Here is a 20,966-nt window from a genome sequence, read left to right as displayed (position 1 = left end):
GATGTTCTGTAAGTTTTGGAGTCAGTCCCACACAGATGACAACTAGGAAAACTTCATGGCTTGGGGAGTAGAGCTGAAACTGAGTAACTGAACTGCTGTCTGGATAAAAAGGAGAACTGGTGGTTCTGGCAAGAAGGACAATGTCAGAATAACAGAAATAAAGGAAATGGCTGTTACAGTATTGTTTGGGATTGGTTCTGCATCCAACACCCTTCATTATTTTCATTTCAGATACATACTGGAACACAGAACAGGATTAACATCATCTCTGATAGCACTATGCTGGATATAGAAGTGGAAAATTGGGAAAGAGTTTAAGGAAGAACTTCAGTAGCAAACATCTTGCTGTGAAGATGGGGAAGTGGAGCTGATGGTAAAAGAGGAGTGCGGCATTGTACAGCAACATAAGGTACGTGTGATACCATACATCACCAAGAATAGTTCACAAGACATAACATTTGGGTTTACTCATCTTCTGTTTTCACATCAGAAAGATTATTCTAGTAGTGCCTCTGTTCTCAGAAAGGATGTGTTTTGGCAGGCAAGGTCTACTGGTGAGTGCAGCAGTTGTGCAATCAAAAGAAAGAAAATGAGAAACACTAATTTTATATTAAAGAAACCAAACATGGAGGAAGGATGGGGGAAGCTTTACTGTTACACTCGACTCTCCTCAAAATTCTATTGCTACAGGGAGGGCCACTGTAACAGTATGTCATAATAAATGGACAGAATCGCAAGCAGCACTGGTTTACTTTGGGAGATGGATAATCCCTGGATGCTGTGTGGTAACAAAACTTGTCAGACCCCTGAAAATTACATCCAGCTTACGTTTATTTTGTGAATGATGAACAGTTATTAAAAGTCAGCTTCTAAAATATCCTCTGCAGAAACATTTTTAATTTAGGCAGCTGAAATTTTCTGCCACCCTTATGGACAGTGCTTATTTTATAAACAAGCAACAAGGAAACCCTGGCAATTAACAGGCCGGTGCAGAAAAAGCAAAATGTATCAAGATAAATCATCATGACACAGCTGTGTATATAATTCCACACAACTTCTGGTATAAAGAAAGTTCACTTTAATCAACATAAGAAGTATTATTAGCGCTTAAAGCAAACACTAATCATACTTCTTACACTGATTAAAGTGGACTTTCTTTATACCAGAAGTTGTGTGGAATTATATACACAGCCGTGTATCAGCCTTGGTGATTTATCTTGATACGGTTTACTTTATAAACGTTTATTGTACTTTTCGTAGCAAAAGCCAGTAAGACAGCCTGTTCCTCTGACTTACAAGAACAAATGCCTGACTATGATCCATATACCTGAGTTGCGTTTTCAACACAGGTGGTGGAAGAGCTTTCCAGGGATTTAGAGAGAATGGCAAAGTGCTGCTGGCTTGCATCTGTCTTAGGGGGAGGTCAGGCAGTGCATGTTTGATGAGCAAACTCTATCTAGTTTCCCCAGTGGGCATCAAGAATTACCAGAAGTCCTTTCCCTTTAAGGAAGCAGAGCCACTTAAGAGAAAAGGGAATCCCACTCCTCATTATACCCATTGCACAAATCACTTGGAATGTAAACAGACATGCATAGTGAGAGTGATAGGGCCTTATTGAAAAAAAAGCCTGATTTCCCATGATAAGTGATGGCCTGTTTTTTTACTCCAATAAAACAATAAATGCACCATAGGCATCTGCCTTCTTCCAGCTAGGAAAATGGGAGTAAGACAAGATAGTCAATCAGGAGAATGGAATGAAAATGAAAAAAATATCAATACAGTGCCCATACCCTTTGGCAAAGTTTGTTTAGTAACAGTTATACTTTTGCTTCCTGTCTCCAAAGATGCAAACAATTTTCCCTCCTCCTGAAGAAATGGATTCTCTGGGTGTAGTATCTTAGTTCTGTATACATACTCAACATTCATAGGAGATGTTGCCATTCTGCTAGTTCAGAGAGAAAACTGGAGGCTGAACAGACTGGTTGAGAGAAATTGCAGAAACAACATGAAAGATTAATGAAATAGGGATTAATCTTAACAGACAACTTCATGTTGCCAAATATTGTGTAAGGTGTCTTGCATATCAAGGCTTGCAACTCTGAGGTCCCTTTTTCTGAGACAGAGGCACCAAGAAAAATGGGTACTTACGTATTATCGCAACAAGATTCCACATGTCTCATAATTCTTGCAGTTATGGACCAAGTCTTTGTGGATTGGCAGGGGTTGGGTAACTTACTAACCAGCTATCTGTGACATTGGGTGATCACCCAGGACCAGTAGTAAGCACCAAATTCCTGTGGCAGCTTGACATCGTTCAGGAACAGATTTTATTTTAAAAAACAGGGACCTGACAGTGCAAACAGAACACAGCAGTACAATGTAAAATGGAGTGATTACTCCTAAGCCCAAAGACAGAGCAACCTGACTATATGTAAAAAATGTGAAAATAAATAGTTATGCCATGATTACAACTGTGTTTCTTTCTGCTTTAGCAAGAAGCGGATCCAGAAAACACATTCACTGACACCAAAGAAACGTACTCCTTTCAAGTGCTGACATTTTGTCACTATTCCTTCCTCAGAAATGTTTTAAAGGTTGATGGTTCCGAAACCATAATAAAAGAGGGAAAAACAAGATGTAGAATCGTGATACTTTTACCAGTATGCCTATTTGTCACTTAAGAGAGATAAGAAAGGCTACCACTGCTGGGGGCCAGCAGACTAAGTGAAGGATCTAAACAGAAAGCTCACAAACTGCATTTCTGTTTCTTGTGAAATGACCATCCCAACAAGCCAGTACATTTTATTCACATGTCACTCAGCTCATCTCAGCTCCACATAACACTACACTAAAATATTGCATTCAGGTTACTAATCAGTCATTAAGAAGAATGATTCCTTTCTCCATAATTTCAACAATTACGACCGACTGGGAATCTGGTTGTGATAATACGTAAATACCGAAAAATTTTTCCGAGACACATAATTATATTATAGAAGCTGAGTCAACATTTTCATCATGCAGTTCAAGTTGTAGGGAGGAGTGACATTTTTTGGAGGTATAAAATGGAGCATATCTTTAAGAAGTTTTATCTGAGGAAAGTCTGGTGAACAAGCAGAAAAAGCAGAGATGTACTTCAACAGAGGAATATCTGAAACTGTATTTAAATAAATATTTTAAGTAATCCAAAATTTTGAAAATGGAAAATTCAGTTGGTTTTCTAGACAGTCTTGGTACTAGTTTCATTTTCTTAGATTTGGTTAGGAAAAAATGGGTGTTCTTTTTAAAATTCTATCCTCCAGGCTGAAGAATCATTGTCTTGAAGCTGGGATGTAGCATTGTGTCCAGCTGCTGGGTTAATGCCTGTAGGTATAGAGACATGGGCAGTGGGGCACTGCAGGAAGGTTGATATACAGGGATAACCATGTCTGCCTTGGCCAGGAGGGAGTTATTAGTATAAGGCAAGCTTTGTCCTATTTTTTATTTTTATTTTACAGTTTGTTTACCAGGATAGTCCACTGGGCTGAGAAGAGACCATTTTCAATGGAGTCCTGGGGAGAAAAGCTCCATAAAGACATTATACAATGTAAAAAATCATAAGCAATTAAGTGATAGAGTAATACAGGTGAAGAACATAGTATTAAAAATTGTAATCTGCAATAGGAATTTAAAAAGAAAATTGAAAAAAAACCTTAGTAAATATTAGTAAATATTTATAAATACATTTGTTCATACAATGGAGATATGACAGTAGAGGCAAAGGAGATTCATATAGGTATTATATAGAGTTATAGTAGGGTAAGTGGGACAGGAGGAGTTCAGTGTAGAAGTAAGAAAAAAGGGATTAATAGGGGGAAGTAGAGTAATAAGTTAGGAGGTGGAGAGAAAGGTAGATTAGGAGGCATACTGTGGCTTAGTATGTGGTATGAGAAGAGAGAGGAAGAGAGAGGGAGAGGGAGTTATGTGAGGTGAGAGCAGGAACATTCCTACAGGGATATGAGATGTGAGTGAAGCAAGCTCTTAAAGGTAGAGTGGTTATGGGTGGTATGAATAAGAGGTGGCTGGGAGTTCCAGAGGCATGCTAGAGAAAATAATAGTAGATGTTTGCCTGGCGGATGGGCAGGCTTGAGCAGTTCAATCAGATTCTGGTTATTGGATCTTAGGAGTCTATCATGTTGATGCATTTTGAGAGAGGAGGCAAAGGAGGGGCAGCAGAGGGGTTGAAGATATGTTTGTGGGCATGACTGAGTTGAATGTAGGAAAGATGAATGGGCAGCTCTAGCCAATTTAGTTTGTGAAGGGTGTTGCAGTGGTGGGTGTAGGATTTGTAGCCTGTAGCAAACTTGGCAATTTTGTTATAACAGGAAGAGAGTTTTGTCTTTAGAGAAGAATGTAGGTTAGTAAGAAGTGGGGCACTGTACAGGAGGGAAGGGATGAGGTATGTGGTAGAGAGAACGAACTTTGTAGGGGGAGAGAGATAGCATTTGTGGCGGTAAAGCATACCAAGTTTATGGTGGGTTTTCTTGATGTTTGTTTGTAGGTGGGTATCAAACGTAAAATGTTCGTGAATGAAGACACCTAGAAGTTTGGCATGCGATTCTACCTCGAGAGAGGTAATGTTTTGGCTAGTAATGGAGAATGAATTTTTATCTATGTTTGTGTTTTTAGGAGGAGTAAATACCATAAGTTTAGTTTTTGATGCATTTAGTGCCAGGTGGTTATCTAACATCCAGCATTCAGTGGAAGTGAAGGCATCCTGGGTTAATTTTAAGAGAGTGGAGATGGAAGTGACAGAACAGATGATTGTAGAGTCATCTGCATATTGGATACGCTTAGCATTTGGGCTGGTCTGGTGGAAGTCATTTTTGAATATATTAAACAGTAGTAGACCTAATATGGAACCCTGGGGTACACTTGTAGGATTATTAAGGAAGGAAGAAGTGGCTTTTTTCCATTTGACTGCTTGTTGCTTGTTAGAGAGGTAACTAGTGAACCAGTTGATAGAAGAGAAGGATAGATTTTAGATAGAAGAAGGTTATGAGAGATAGTGTCAAAGGCTTTCGATAAGTCCAGAAGGTGGGTAGACACTAGGCAGCTGGAATCATGAGCTTTGTTGATGGTTTCAAGGAAGGAGAGGAGAGCAGTGGTCATGCTATGGCCAGGTCTAAATCCATGTTGTGTGGGAGTAAGCAGGTTGTTATCTATGACGTAGGGTAAAAGTTGTAGGTGAATACATTTTTCAAGAACTTTTGAGATAGGGGATAAGATGGCAATAGGTCAAAAATTGTGAATATCGTTGTTGTTGCCCCCTTTATGAAGGGGAATGATAAAGGCCTTTTTTCAGAGTTGGGGTACATAGCCTTCTTGGACTGACCCATTTATTAGAATGGAGATTGGGAAAGCAATGGCTTCAGCAGTATTTTTTGAAAGTAGGAAGGAAGATTGTCAGGAGAGTTGGAGCATGGTTTTAAGTTCAAAAGGAGTTTTTATGGTAGATGTAGGGATAGGTTTGATAGTGAAGGAAAGGGGTTGGGAGGTGGTAGTATTTTGGGAAGAATAGATGAGAGAAGGTGGAGATGAAGATGCATTGTTGGGGAAAGATGTTGCTAGTTTGGCTATGGAATCGGTGAAGAAGGAATTAAATTGGGTGGTTAAGGCCAGGTCATAGGATTTGGATTGGGCTAGGGGTTGTCTTTTTTGCTGGGAATGAGGAAGGAGGTGATACCATTCCAGAATTTTTTAGGGTTTGTCTTGTGGTTATTCTGGAGTATGGAGTATTGATGGTCGGATGGTATAAGTTTTTTAACTTTGTTGCAAAGTAGTTTATATTCATTAAGGTGGTGGGAGTTTTATTTTTCTGGTAGTGTTTCCAGGCTTTGTCTAGGGGATGCATGATGGTTGTAGTTTGTTTGGTTAACCAAGGGGCCGTGTTGCTTTTAATTCTTTTAGTTTTGGAGGGAGCAAAGGTATTTAAAAGATTTAAGAATGTTGTGTTGAAGTAGGTAACAGCATTATTTAAGGAGAGGGTTTTTAGAGGGGTCCAGTCTATGTAATTTAGAGAGTTAGAGAATGTATTAGGGTTAAAGTTTTTTACAGTGTGTAGAGACATACATAGGTTCATAGGTTCATACTAGGCTATCTGCCCGAGGGCATTTACAAGCCTAGCCCATAGTTTTGTGGCTTACGCCACCCCTTTAGTATGGGGAACTATACCCATTATTTTGCTGTGCCTCTGTTGAGCAGTGACACTGAGGTAATCCCTGGGGTATATCTGCAATCTCCCATCCATTGATCAAGATTTCTCTTGAACAAGGCCAGCGAGGTGCTCTGCCTCACATATACCGGGATTTTATTCCACAGCATAGGGAGTCTTTGGGTGATGAATCTATCCCTCCAGCACGTCCTATTAATAGCCGTGTCGAGGTTTAAGTCTCCGCCTTGTGGCTCTGATGGATCTAGATTTTTTGAGGTGAAGCATATTCATCAAATCTGGGTTTGACATGGCCTTGTATGTTAGGCAAAGATCACCTCTGAGCAAGCGGTGGCGACTGAATAGAGCTGGAGTTCTTTCAGTCGGGCAGCATAGGACAGATGTTTGAGACCCTTTATCCTTTTGGTGAGGAACTTTTGTGGCCTCTCCAGCTGCTGCAAGTGTCGGGTTAGATACATTCCGAATGGGGCATTGTACTCAATCATTGGTCTGATGAGTGATGAGTATAGGGAGACTATGACCTCCCTTGATCTAGATGAGAATCCCTTCATGATAAGGTGGGCAATGTGGAAGGTCTTCCTAACTACTTTAGCTACATGGGTGTCGAATGACAGACTACTATCAACCTGGGTCCCCAGGTCCCTGATAACTTCTTCTGTGCTCAGTGGATTGCCACCTATTTGGTAGCTAGGGGTAACCTTGTTTTTCCCGAAGGGTATGACTATGCATTTTTTGGCATTTAACTTTAGGCCATGGCTCTGGCACCAGTTATCCGTTTCTGTGAGACCCTTCTGAAGGATATGTATGGGATAGTTGTAAGGAGGAGGGAAGCTGATGAGTGAAAGAAGGAAGGTGGTCACTGAGAGAGTCGGGGTAGGTACCACTATCAGAGATGTATTGGGGGTCAGAGACCAGAATCCAAACAAGGATACTGCCGGAGGAGTAGTCCTTGGAGGGTCTGGTGGTAGAGCTGATTAGCTATGACAGGTTACATAGGTTAAGGTTTAGGGAGTTTGTAGGAGATTGAATGGTGGCCCAGTTAATGTTAACGTCACCAAGGATAATGGTCTCATTGCTAATGCTAGAGGAGAACCAGGAGATATCCTCAAGAATGGGGGCATTGTCTCCAGGAGGAATGTAGAGAGCGGCTATGCATAAATGTTGTGTTTATTCATCTGAAGTAGGGCAAGTGTTAGTTTGGCACTGGCAAATTGGGGAATAGGTTTACTATAGGGAATAACTGAAAGGGAGGAGGAAAAGAGGAGAGCAACTCCACCCCCTTTCTTGTGAGTCCTGTCTTTTCTAATTATATAATAGTTGGGTACGGGCGATTATCTCAGAGTCTTTAATATGGGGTTTTAGCCATGTTTCTGAGATGGACAGGATGCCTGGCTGATTATGGAAAAGCCAGGCATGGAAGTTAGTTACACAGGCTTTGAGCATTCAATGTAGTGAAAAGAAGGGATTTTACGGTTGGGGAGAGTTGGTAGGGGTGAATTTGACTTATGAGGAAGTTAGGGGCCGGGGTTAGGATGAATGTTGCCAGACAGAAGGATGATAATAAGTTGGCGGATGTGGGAAAAGAGGTATTTAGAGAGCTTAGTGTCAGGATTGAGAGTCAGGTAATCTGCAGAAATAGGTAGATTGGGATTGGAGAAGAGTGCCTGTGGATAGTGATAAGTTTGTATGAAAAAGGAGGCAGTTTTTGAAGGCGTAAAAGGTAGGGGTATAAGAAGGTTGTGGAGTGCATGTGTTGTATGAGGTATGGACATGTACTATGGAAAGGGGGAAAGTGGTTGGTGGTAGAAGGACTAGTGAGAAAGTTAAGGCAAGTTAGGGTGAGAAGAAGTGTTATGGTTATAAAGGGGACAAGTTTTATAAGTATAGTGGTTAATGAGTATTCCGGCTATGGATGGAAATTAAAGATGAGTGGATAGTAGAGTGGGCTACTTCAGGTGTGGCTGAAAGTTGAAGATAGTTGGGGGTGGAAGCTAATAAGAAGGGGAGGGATTGTTGAATGTAATGTGATGTAGGGTGGGGAGAGCTGATAGGGTTGTTTGGAAGTGGAAGTGGTTATGTGGCTATAAGTGCAGAGGTAGTGTGGGCGGGTGAGATTTGGGAGCAGGGTAGGGGAGTGGAGTGAGCCCGCAGGGCAAGCAGAGGGGTAAGGTAGGGGAGTGGAGTGAGCCCCCAGGGCAAACAGAGTGGGTAGAACCAAGGAGAAGGAAGGAGACTAAAGACAATCAGTGAGGTAGAGGAAGACCTGGAGCTGGAGAGCAAGCTCAGAAGTAAGGGGACACAGGAATAAGACACTGGGCTAATACAGAAGGGGAGAGTTAAACAGGGGATTCACTGTGGTGAAAGTACTGACACAGGGCTACTGTAGGTGAAGTGTTGGAATAGGGAGTGGATGAACAATGCCACCTAGTGCCCACACTATGAATGACTACTAGGACATGTCAGGAACAGGCAAGGGAGTGAGAGGGAGATTGGGGAGTAAAGAGGGGACTAGAGACCGCAGTAGGCTGCTAGTGAACGCATGGCAAAGCTCCATACTAGGATGATTTTGGCTAAGAAAGTAGAAAATAAAATACTACAGTAGATTTACATTATACTTAATTTTGGGGGCTGTATGGTTACAAAGCACTGCAATAATCCCGTTTGAATGTTCTTTCACGGGCGGAATGCCAGGGTGATTTGTGGAACAGTGGGAATCACCCGGGGAGGTTGAAACGCAGCAACAGCAGGCTGTAATGAAAAAAAAAATTATTATAGTATAACTGTTAGTAGAAGGAGAAAAATTTCAACTAGGAATTTCAGTAGATTTGATAGTGGATGGGTTTGATGTGAGAGTGTATGCATATAGAAACAATGGATACATAGGAAGAAATTGAGAAAGGATAGCGGTAGAGCAGATGAATAAGATAAAGAAATGATGAATAGGTAAGGTACACAGTAAAAATGCAACAGCAGGTTGAAGAGGTTCTAGATAAAACAGCACCAGTTACAGCTCAATAAATATGATACACAGTAAAAATGCTACAGCAGTTGAAAGTTTCAAAATACAACATTGGGGTGGTTACAGCTTAGTGAATACGACAGTATATGGAGGATACATATTGCAGATGCATTTAACATGAGTCTAGTCTAAGCAACTAAACACTGAATCATTTTACTGTGTGCAGTATAAGAACGTACACAGATATCAATGATGCAGTGTAAGTGATCAAAAACTGTAACTCAAAACCTTTTAAAATAGCTTCCGAAGACAGCCAGTACCACAAAATATAATAAGAGTAGCACATAAAGCCACTAGCTGGTCAAAGTGTCTAAACGCTTTATTTCCATTTGAGGACTTTTTTTTTTCTGGATCAGATGGAATGGAGAAAAGGCCCAGTATAAAGTATTATGATGATTACTGTTCTCCAAACATTCTCATGGCATAGCAGGGACTGAAAGGTTTGGAGTTGATTTTTATGATTTGTGACAACATAGACACACATTCAACATATCCACATTTATGTATTTGCCTGCTGGGTGAATCAGCAAGGTGGTATTTGTAGTCCTAGAAGCTGCATTAGTGAGAGCTGAAGATTCAATGTTGTTGTTGTTGTCTTTCGGCTTTTCACGGTTAGGGGTTGCCACAGCGGAAATCCGGTCCGCTAATGATTGGCAGTAGAGTTTCACGAACGCCGAGGTGCCAGCTCGACGTTCAACCTTCAACGAAGGCATGCCCATTTACGCATGTCTTTCGAATGCCCACCCAACCACGGGGAGGACATGCAGACTCCACACAGAAGGCACTCCCCGCACTCCAGCCGAGAATCGAACGGGAGAACCTCTTGCTGTGAGGCAACAACGCTACCATTGTACCACCGTGGAAGTGCTTTTCAATGCCACATCAAAAATGTCTCTGCTGAATAAGAAGGATTTGCTTCCTCTTCCCTGTTGATGTACCATGCACAGTGCAGTTACCTTGTAAGTTCTGAAAAACTGTCACAGCTCTGTACATTTCTTTAATTTCTTGAGGTTGTTGTACAGATACTTTCTTTTAAGACAATTTGCCTTTGTTTAGATAGACTAGTGATGTGGGCTGTCCAGCTATGTTCAAAGAATGTTGTTAGTTATTGTGTTGATGAAGGTGCGGGAAGTCAATAGCATTCCGTTGTAAAGACTGCAACAGTCCATCCACTGAAGTTGTTCCTTTTATACAGGTTGAGGAGTGTAATTCTTAATTTCATTGACTCTTTTGCATGTTTCCTAATATTTCATTGTGTCCTTGGTATTCACATGTGGGAAACTACATGAGTTATGGGACAATGCAAAATGACATATATCCCAGTGCTTTAGATGTTGCTTTTCTGAGACTGCCTCCTGTTATGAGAACTCTGTCATTACACTGTGAAATTCCATCTCTTTCTCTTTAAGGAGGCAGACTTTTATTTTGAAATATCTACAGAAGCACTGCAGCACTCAGAAAGTTTCTTGAACTTGAAACACTCAGGGATGAGTCACTGCAGTTTACTGCACTGAGTATAAACTGTCTTTGGGGACTGCTGTTTGGTGCCTAAAAACTTCATTCCTTTAGGAATTGTAATGGCGTCATGAATAACTTTATGGTCTAATACATGAATGAAGTAATTAATAAGTCTTTGAAGCAATTCACTTTATATATGTGACAAATGTAAATATGACAAAATGACACAACACAACTAAAACAATTTTAAATAATATGGCATTATCATCAATATTATAGTCAGAGCTGCATACCTCAAATTCTTAGTTAAAGAATTCTGTACAAAACTAAAAATAATGGTAAAGGAAGACAGATTTATAGGTTCAAAGGTAAGTTCTAGGCTGGCTGCCTTTGCAGGTCATTTTAAGCCTAGCGAGTTTTCCTTTTTGTGCTCAAAATAACTTATCCCATTTGATTATAGATTGGCCTTACCAACTCCATGGCTGATAATTATATAATTCCCCTAATGAGAATAACTGGGATCATGCCATAGATAATTTGAGGTAACCCATGCATGGGATAAAGCATTTAGGAGCTGTCTCTGTCCATTACTAGTACAGGGGGCAGTCCTGAGGTAAGTTTCCTATCCATAGATCTAAGTTGCTCTTGAAAATGGACAAGGATGAACTTTGTTTTATGTGAATGGGAAGTCTGTTCCACAGAAGCAGTATCCTCTATGAGATATACTTGTCTTTCTAAACCATTCTGTTGATGTTGCATAAGAGGTTTAGATCCCTAGACTGAGTACTTCTGATGCCATTTGACGTGCTGATGTATAGTAAATACATCAATAATGCGTCAGAGGATGCCTTATATACCAGATGCCTCTTAGAAGTATGTAGGATACCAAGTGTAGTAATAGGCCTTTGAGTCGGTCCATGTAGGCCATGTTGTTTAGGACTTGTGTCCTTTTAAATATTAGTTCATAAGTTTTATAATATTATAATTTTAAATATTATTGGTAGAGAATTGCTAGAATAACAGGTTTCCATTAGCATCTATTTTCTGAAGGCTATAAAGTCTGAAACTAAAGTGTCTGTCATTATGTAATGATTTCTATCCTCAATGAATGGCCAGAGAACCACAAACTTTATGAGTAAAACATAAAAACTATGAGGCAGAATCTGGACTTTGTGAAATTCTGGACATTTGAGAGATACACTGAGTTGTGATTTGAAACTAAAGTGAGACACTTTTGTAAACATGCATGGAAATCTATGAAAGCAACACACACTTACCCAAGAACAATGGCTCTGGACATCTTATACCTATTTGCCAAATTGTGCCTATGGAATATAGATACAAACTGTATTCTACATTGCAAGTGCAGAAAGGTGTTTTCCTCTTCATTTCAAAGTCAATGACTGTGCTGTCAGCTAGCTGGCCAACAGTCTGTAGTTATTGGGTAATCTGAAAACTTTGACCATATTTGCACACATTTTTTTTCACTATGAGTGCCTTATCATTACATCCCTGACATGGCTGACACAGAAATTGCATCCACAGAACTGAAGTGTGTGGACCCCAATTTTATCAAGCATTGCTAAGTTTTTCACCCCTTACTTTATGTTCACTATCATATATGTTTTGTAAATCTTCTTAGACTTATCCCAGAATTTAGCTCTGACAGGAAACAATAAGGATAACGAAGAGTTTTGCCCCCTGCACCACCTTACAGATGTGTGCTAACCTTAACTTTAACCCTAACCCTGCCCTTCAATGCAACTCTAGCTTTACATTTTACTTCAGAAAAAAAACTTTCCATAAGACAAGTGCTACAGTAGACACTCAGACCCACACCACATAGAACAGCACAGATGTACAACACTAAATCTGTTCTTCTCCCTAGCCCCCACTCCTAACCTTAACCATTAAACAATTGAGCGTGAGCGAGTACACACACACACACACACACACACACACACACACACACACACACATACAAGAACAAGCACAAGCACACATACACACACAGACACACACACACACAGGCTCTCCCACTAATGCTGGAAATGTTAATATATCTGAAACTTTTGGCATTAATGTCCCAAACCTGCACTTAGCTTACAACTGATCTTCCTCCTTTTGGCACATGCAGCATTCAACCAAACGTGCACTCAAATTTTCCAAACACTTCACTCCATCAACCACCTTTAGCATTCAATAGACTGAAGGTATCTCTCTCATATACATAAAACTCAAAGAAGCAAACTGAAGATATTTCAACAATGTTGTAGTAATACAGTTCAATGTTCACCTTTCCAAATGTTTTCAGACCAACATGGGCAATGTAGCATTTCACAGCAGAAGTACATTTATTTGGCTGCTATGAAAACGTAGTACTGTATATTGGCTTAGTGGAAGGATTTCCCACTTCCAGGCTTTCCTTTTTAGCAGTGATGGGATAATTATATACAATTCTTGATTGTTTTTGGAACTTAACTATTTAGATAATGAGTCCAGACAATATATCATTAAGAAGTTAATGTTTTATTGTTGTACCCATCCATTTTCTGTCTTCTCATTTTTCCTCCCTGGTGCTTGATACTACTTTTCACTCCTTTCTGTTCTATGTATTACTTTGTATCCTTTCTTAGCTCAGATAAATATCTTCTATGTTATAAAGATACAAATCCAAACCGGCTTTAGGTACACTAGGGTGCCCAAAAACATACACAGCAACAAGAATAAAAATAAGACACCGAAGTTACACACAGTAACACAGACTAGCCACATAAAGGAGAACAATAGGAGAGTGCTTTCGCAACTTAGTGTTGCTTCATCAGACAATGTTAATACAGGTAATACTTGATTAAATACTTAAACAATCAGTATGACCTCAAAACTTAAAGCAATATTACCACGTAAAGCTGTTAACATAATATCTAAAACAGACTTTAAAACTCTGCAATCATAGAACATGTGTCCATGTCTATAATAAAACCATAAATGCCCTTCATGGCTGTTATAAATAAATATATAAATGTTAAAAATACAAACACACATAAATTACAGACATATAAAACCTTAATAAACATTAAAACAAAACTTATGATTAATGTTTAAGGCGCCTTGCCTTAAGGCAAGGAACTAATAAGGTGCAACCATTCAAACCAGGATACTTATCCGCATTTAACTTAATAATCCATTTTTGTTCTAATTCTTCAGTGTGATTCTCTATATCCCCACCTCTATTTGTCCTTACTATTTGTTGTAAAATTAAGAATTTAAAAGAATGAGTACTGTCCGTATTCAAGACATGGTTAGCTAGAGCACTGGATTGCTTCTGGTTCCGTATATCCCTTGCATGTTCTAACATTCTATCTTTTAAGCTCCTGTTTGTCTTGCCTACATAGTTGGCATGACATACTTGACAGAAACAAAAATAAATAACATCAACACTCTTACAATCATAGTAATTCTTCATACACAGTTTAAAACATTTCACAGGATGGATATACTTATTTTTAGTGTAAATATATTGGCAAGCTGCACAATTCCTACAAGGAAAGGTACCTTGTCTACTAGAAAAGTTATTTTTAAGAGGCTGATATTCTTTATTACAAAGATGTTGTTTCAATGACACATTGTTTTTAAAACTAAAATTTGGGGTAGCACCAATCGTAGAAACAAGGCCTGGTATTTCCTGTAATAAATGCCAAATCTTTTTAATAATTTCTGTATACTTATTTATATCACTTGCAAATCGAAAAACTACTCTAAACTTATTTCTGTCAATAACTGTATCATGAGATGTTCTTATATCAATATCATAAGGGCTCATATACGGTTTACACCTTGTGGATCTAAATTTCCATGCGTCTGCTATCACATTCGTAATTTCTGAACTAGAGTAACCTCTTGTTTGCAATTCAGTTTGTAATTTGTTCAAAGCAACTGCAGCCTCTTCATCGCTGTTGTGCAAACGCAAGGTCCTATAAACTTGTCCTTTAAGGGCATTCCTAGGTATGTGTCTCAGATGCATGCTTGAATTGTGGAGACAGGCATTAGTTCTTGTAGGTTTATGATAAATACTAGTTCTTAGCTGCTTCAAATCAGTTTTAGTGACACTCACATCCAAAAAATCAATGCATGTATCAGAGAAAGTAAAAGTAAATTTCAAGAAATCTGTAGTACTATGCAAATAGTCAATAAAATTGCTAATATTTCGACCATGCCCTCTCCACAGGACAAAGACGTCGTCCACAAAACGTACATACCAAAGGATATAGTCAAAGAAAGGATTCAAGGCTGACAAAATATATTGTTCTTCCCATCGTACCAATGACAAATTGGCGTAGCTATTTGCACACGAGGTGCCCATAGCCACGCCAATCTGCTGTAGAAAAAATTGATCTTGAAAAATGACCACGTTATTTTCAAGTATAATCTCTAATAATGCACAAACCAGCAAAATCTTATTTGTGGTAAGCTTCTTATCTATGTTAAGGAATTCCCTTATTTTTTCAATGCCCCATGCATTTGGAATACTCGTAAAAAGAGATTCAATATCCATAGTAAGAAATACAAATTCTTCATCATAATTAATAGTTTCCATCCTATCATGCAGCCGCTGTAGAAACATTTTTGTATCTCTAAGAACTGTGTAACAACCATCTAAAAACTCATGTAAGATACCTTCTACATAAATAGATAGGGGCTCAGTGCACCATCCTGCTCCTGATACAATGGGACGCAAAGGAGGGACGGTGGGGTGTTTATGGATTTTAGGTAGTCCATATATTTTTGGAATCAAAGGTTTCTGTACTGAAAAATAATTAAATAGGGATTCGTCAATTAATCCTGTAATTAGCAAATCAAACACTAAAAAGGCCACTTTATCAATAATGGCAGTTACAGCTATTTTCGTCAGCGCTTGATAAGTACAAGTATCTAGTAACAAGACCTTCATCTGGTTAATATACAGATCTTTATCCATTAATACAATTTTACCCCCTTTGTCAGCTTGTTTTATAACAAGGGAATGCAGGTTCTGTAACTCATTTAGAGCCCTATATTCTTCTACATTTAAATTGTGGAGAGTGCAACGATTCATACCTGGGACATGTGCTTCTTTGAAAGCATGTTCACAAATATCAAGAAATCTTTGTATACTTGGAGGAGTAGGAGGTATAGAAGTACTAGGTTTCTTGTATATATTAATATTTGCATCAGTATCGCTTGGAAATATACATTTTAAAGATAAATTCCTGCCAAGTAATTTCAAATCTGTGATCATTTCTGTTAAATCTGCCTTTTTGCAAGGAATGAAGGACAAACACTTATTAAGCAAACTGCTTTGTTCATTGGTCAAAATGAAGGAAGAAATGTTCACAATAAGGTTTGTCTCTATATCCTCCTTTTCTTCGAGGAGTGTACAGTTCTGTCCATTTGACGTTCCCTTGTTATCTTCCCCATAGTTGGGTTGCTTTTGACTCGGGCTCTGAATGGGAGAGCTGTTTTTAAGGTAAAATCTCCCACTTTCGAATTGTCTAAAAAAACGCTAGTATCTGTAGCGTTGACTTGTATATTATCTATTGGAGTCTTACCTGTATTATTGGCATTCCTTCGCTCTTGTCTTCAGATTTTTATCTGCATTCAATGTGGATGTATCTCCATTCACCACTGAGGCAAAAGATGCAAGCCTAGGAGCAGAAAAACCAGTAATAGTGCGTTCTTGATTAATTTGTGGTACTGCCATGCTTTCGCTCGAGTTGTTAGCGCGAAAACCGGAAGTGGAAGGCTGTGTTCCAGTATTAGGTATCCTACTAGTCTCTGTATTCACAGTAGCAGGGTTCTGAGAGGTGGTCCTAATTATAGAATCCCTCGGCCATGAGAAGACATTGTTATTCTTAAAGTCTAATTTATCTCTATTCAATTTATTCAGTTTAATATTTTGAAGTTTCCTCTCATAAGCACTGATATTTTCATATAACTGGCCCATTTTATTCAAAGTAATAGCAGCAGGAAAGGTTTCAGATATCTGATTTTCTAAGGCTACAATTTCTGTTTTTAACTCAGTTTCAAGTGGGGAATAAAACTCTATGAGAAGCTCCATATACTTGGAGCTAAAGGATAAATTCAATTCTTGCCACTTATGTAAGAGGTCAGGATATGTATTTCCATATGTAGGCATATTTAGTATGCGTAAGCCACGAGGAATTACTTTAGCTTCCAATGAAGCTTGCAAGTGTAGTCTTTGCCATTGTAGCCTTTTATATTTATATAGTAGGTTCTCCAACCCTCTATATTGTACTTGAAACTCAAGCATCTGTTCCATGCCAGAAGCAATATCCACTACACTTGTCTGTACATCGGTGTTTAATAGTGGATTCACTGGAACATCCAGAAGTTTTAGAAATCGACGGTGTTTATTCGATAGTTCTTGATTAGTATCCATGTCCATACTATTTCCCAGATACAGTGTGCCCTTAACCGGATAAAAACAGGAAACAACTGTATGCGTATCCCCTTCCTCTCTCTGCTGCTTCTCTGCATCCCACTTACTTTGTTCCCAGTTTGCTTCCACCTTCTCTAGGCTCCTTGTCCTGCTACCACTTCAAGATTAAATTGCATTCAGACTCCTACTTTCTTCTACACCTCGTCTCCAAACTCTCACAAGTATGCAAACTTTGTGCATACTGTACATAAATGCATGACTTAAAAACTTAATTTATAATTTGCAATCTACAAATATATATCTGTGATTCGTTTTTTTTTTTAATTTTGTTAATCTATTCTATGTACTACATTTAGTTTATATCTTCATTTAATGCATAAAAAGGTCTATATGGATCATTGCAATACCCTGGTTAACAAATGTAAATAAATACATTTATTATATTAATTGAGAAAAAAATAAAATAGAGAAGCTGACTACATCTATGGTTTGGTTACCCCTGATTGTTTTGATGTGTATAATAACTGCTTTCAGACTATTTATTGTTAACATAGTTATACTTGCGATTTGCATACACTGCACCCGAATATATAATGTGATACTTACGATGAGAAGTATAGCTTCAAAATAAAACGGAAGGATACTGGGGGATACATCAGCAACTGCCACCTCTGTATGTTCTTCCATAAGTAGATTGTTGAAAATTAACTCTTTTTGTTCAGGCTTCTGACATTACATAAAATAAAATTTACATCTGTACTTGTTTTTTTTTTTGCATTCCTATAGATGAATCAACATTGTTTCTAAATTAGTGATCTTTTGTATCAAACATTTTGTTTTCAAGATATACCAAGTAAAGGCATCATTATCAAAATTAATTTTATGCTATTAAATCCTCCATCAGATCTGTCTGTCTGATTTAGCAACCATCACCAATGGGGGAGGGGGTTATGATGGAATACATCCCTAATAAAACAATATGTGTTGGTGGTGGCTTTCCTGTGCTGGGTATGTCAATGGGACTGTACAACATCCCTCATAATGTAATAGGTCTCCCAGAACTGAGGGTCATTCTCTGGGACTGGGGTATATGTCTGAAGCTAGATGTATTCTTGGGCTGAAGTAATTCCTAAAACAGGGGTAAGTCCCTAAACCAGGATATATCCCTCATAGGCAGGTACATCGCTTGTACAACAGTATAGCTCTCAGACTGGAGCAAACATATTTCTTTCCTAATCAAGCAGGTTGTCCTTTAACCTTCTCTAGCCATAACCTGGTAACAAGGCAGACAAGTACGTATATCTGACAAGTATTACAGTCATACAGCTATTCAAATAGTAGATATAAGATACATGAATGGCTATCTTGCATTTACTCAAATATGCATCCAAGATGTTATGATTGTTAAAGTAAAATAACTAATAGTTAATCATTGTAAAATTATTCAAACAAGTAGTGTAGTCCCTGCCATCAGTGAAGGGAAAACTAACTAGGTAACTCCTTAGCAAATGGGAATGTTCCTGGAACCAGGGCACATTTATGTGATTGTGGTAATCCCTGCAATCAGGCTACATTGCTGGAATCAGTGAGTATGTCCCTGGGAAAAAAGTATACCCTAGAAAAGGGGTAATTTCTGGAAACAGACTATGTTGGTGTGATCAGTGGATACTCAAGGCTAGGGTATGTCCCAAGAATTCGTGGATCTCATCAGCAATGGAAAAGCAGCAGGGATAACATCATGCTCTGAGTCCCGTGGGTCTGTCCATAGGGTAGCAGTATACATGCGTTGGACTGTGGTTAAGTTCCCAGGACCATAATATACCCTGGCATGGGAGGGTCTGCTTCTGGAATAGCAGTATATGTGATGGTCTGGGGTAGATCCTTGGGATCATGGCACACTCTGCCCTGTCCCTGGGATAGAAGTATATATGCTGGGCTGGGATACACTCTGACCTGGAAGGATATGTCTCTTGGGATAGCAGTATATATGATGGGATGAAGTAGGTCCCTGGGAAAGTAGTATATCTGGCGGATACCATACCATATGTCCAAAAACTCATGTTCCTGAGTTTGTGAGATATTCAGCAGTAGTTGTAGAAAGGATCAAAAAATACTAGTGAGGCAGAATAACATCTGTAAACATTTCTAGCAATTTTGGTCTCATTTAATATGACAATATCATTCTAACTTACTGCTACATGCTAAAGCCACTGACTGCCACCATGACTTACCATGATCTCCATGGAGCTCCAGCGAGATGTTCCCCAATACATTGCCATTCCCTGATTTATAACATACGTCATTGCTCGGACAATCTCTAAACAGAAGGAGGAATGAAATAAAGTACATAACACATGAAGGCCACCATGAGTATTACTTAATATTGGTTACCCTATTCACACAGATGCAAGTCCACATGCATTACAGGTTACATTAGTCAACACAATAACATAAGTACTCAAGTTATGTTTTCATTTCCTGCAGGCAAGATGGTAAAGCAGGTAAAAGACTCTGATCCTTTTTGGAGAGTAGGGAAAAGAAGCCATTAGGGCAGGGCAGTCCCTACTCTACTATTTAGATGACATGACATTGCCATTCCCTTGGTTGGGCTATATAAATCGTGAAACTACAAACATGAATACTTTATGTTATAATTCTGTGACAGGGATCATATTCCTGGTCATCTTCCATCTGTTAGATGGCCAGCACAGCACACACTACATAAGTACTACTTACCTGTCTTCCAACTTCCAGTCTGCCCACTGATATGTCACATGGCTTCCAGTCTGCCCACTGATCTGTTACATGACTTGTAGTCTGCCCACTGATATGTTACATGATTTACCATCTGCCCACTCCCAGGTTACTTTGACAACAGTGCCATGGCTGTTTTATCACTGAAAGCCACTTTCAGTGAACATATGGTGTAGCCCTTTCTCTTCTCTTTTTTGACTATAGGATTAGTACATATATGTATATATATATATATATATATATATATATATATATATATATATATATATGTTTACTATCAAAATGTTGACGTTCAAAACAAATTCCGTTTTTGAACATTGTACCAGAATACCGCATTCTTGCATATTAATGAATTCTAAATGTCGAATCTGATGAACAAATTCAGCAGATTCGACATTTAAATCGAATACTGAACTTGATGTCGGAGTAGGAGCTAAGATAAGTCTAGCCCCTACCCTACAAATTCATTGTTTGCAAGGAGGCAAGCTCCCCTGCACCCCCCAGCCCTCCACGACCCCTGCTAAATAAATATTCCAATTCCGAGATTGCACTAGAGTGAGGAAAGGGATGGATTTCCCAGTCCGCACTGTACCAAGATCTGCACCCCTAACATCGAGATTCAGATCAGCGAATCCACAATAGCATTCGCTGATACAAATGTCTCGCTCAAGTCCCGTTCAGCAACACAGAAATCTGCCAAATTAATTTTGACATTCCTGTGTTAGTCGAACGTGACCTACTCTCAACTTACTTAAAGGACAGCTACAGAGACAAAAAGAGACAAGAGACACAGAAATAAAACAGGATGTGATATAAATCTTTTAATTAAGAAAATAAGGCATTGCCCTCTCTAACAACAGAAACCAGTTTGTCAAGTGCAAACAATCCAAACTGGCAAATAAATAAACTATTAGTACCATGTCAAACTGCTTGTTATTGTAGTAAAAATCCCTTTCTACTCCCTGACTCTCCAAAACCACAAAATGCTGATCTCTTTAGCACTCATAAAGCCAAATCAATACATTTACCACCGTAAATAACATTTTGCAACTTGTCTGCTCAACAACCAGAAAAAAAAATACAAA

General features: G+C 38.9%; 1 protein-coding gene across 5 annotated transcripts in view; it reads right to left on the bottom strand.

Moving 5' to 3' along the window:
• Positions 1–20,966, bottom strand: part of KCNAB3 (potassium voltage-gated channel subfamily A regulatory beta subunit 3) — a 1,202,467-nt gene that overhangs the window by 545,927 nt on the left and 635,574 nt on the right. For all 5 annotated transcript variants that reach the window (XM_044077289.1, XM_044077288.1, XM_044077291.1 and 2 more), the window contains one exon: positions 19,359–19,444. In XM_044077289.1, coding sequence (XP_043933224.1) covers positions 19,359–19,444 — 86 coding nt within the window. The remainder of the gene's footprint in view (positions 1–19,358; positions 19,445–20,966) is intronic.

This window comes from Protopterus annectens, chromosome 7.part0, assembly GCF_019279795.1.
Source record: "Protopterus annectens isolate FY-2018-M chromosome 7.part0, PAN1.0, whole genome shotgun sequence".
In the NCBI taxonomy this organism is placed as follows: Eukaryota; Metazoa; Chordata; order Ceratodontiformes; family Protopteridae; genus Protopterus; species Protopterus annectens.
This window is presented reverse-complemented; position numbering and strand designations above follow the sequence as displayed.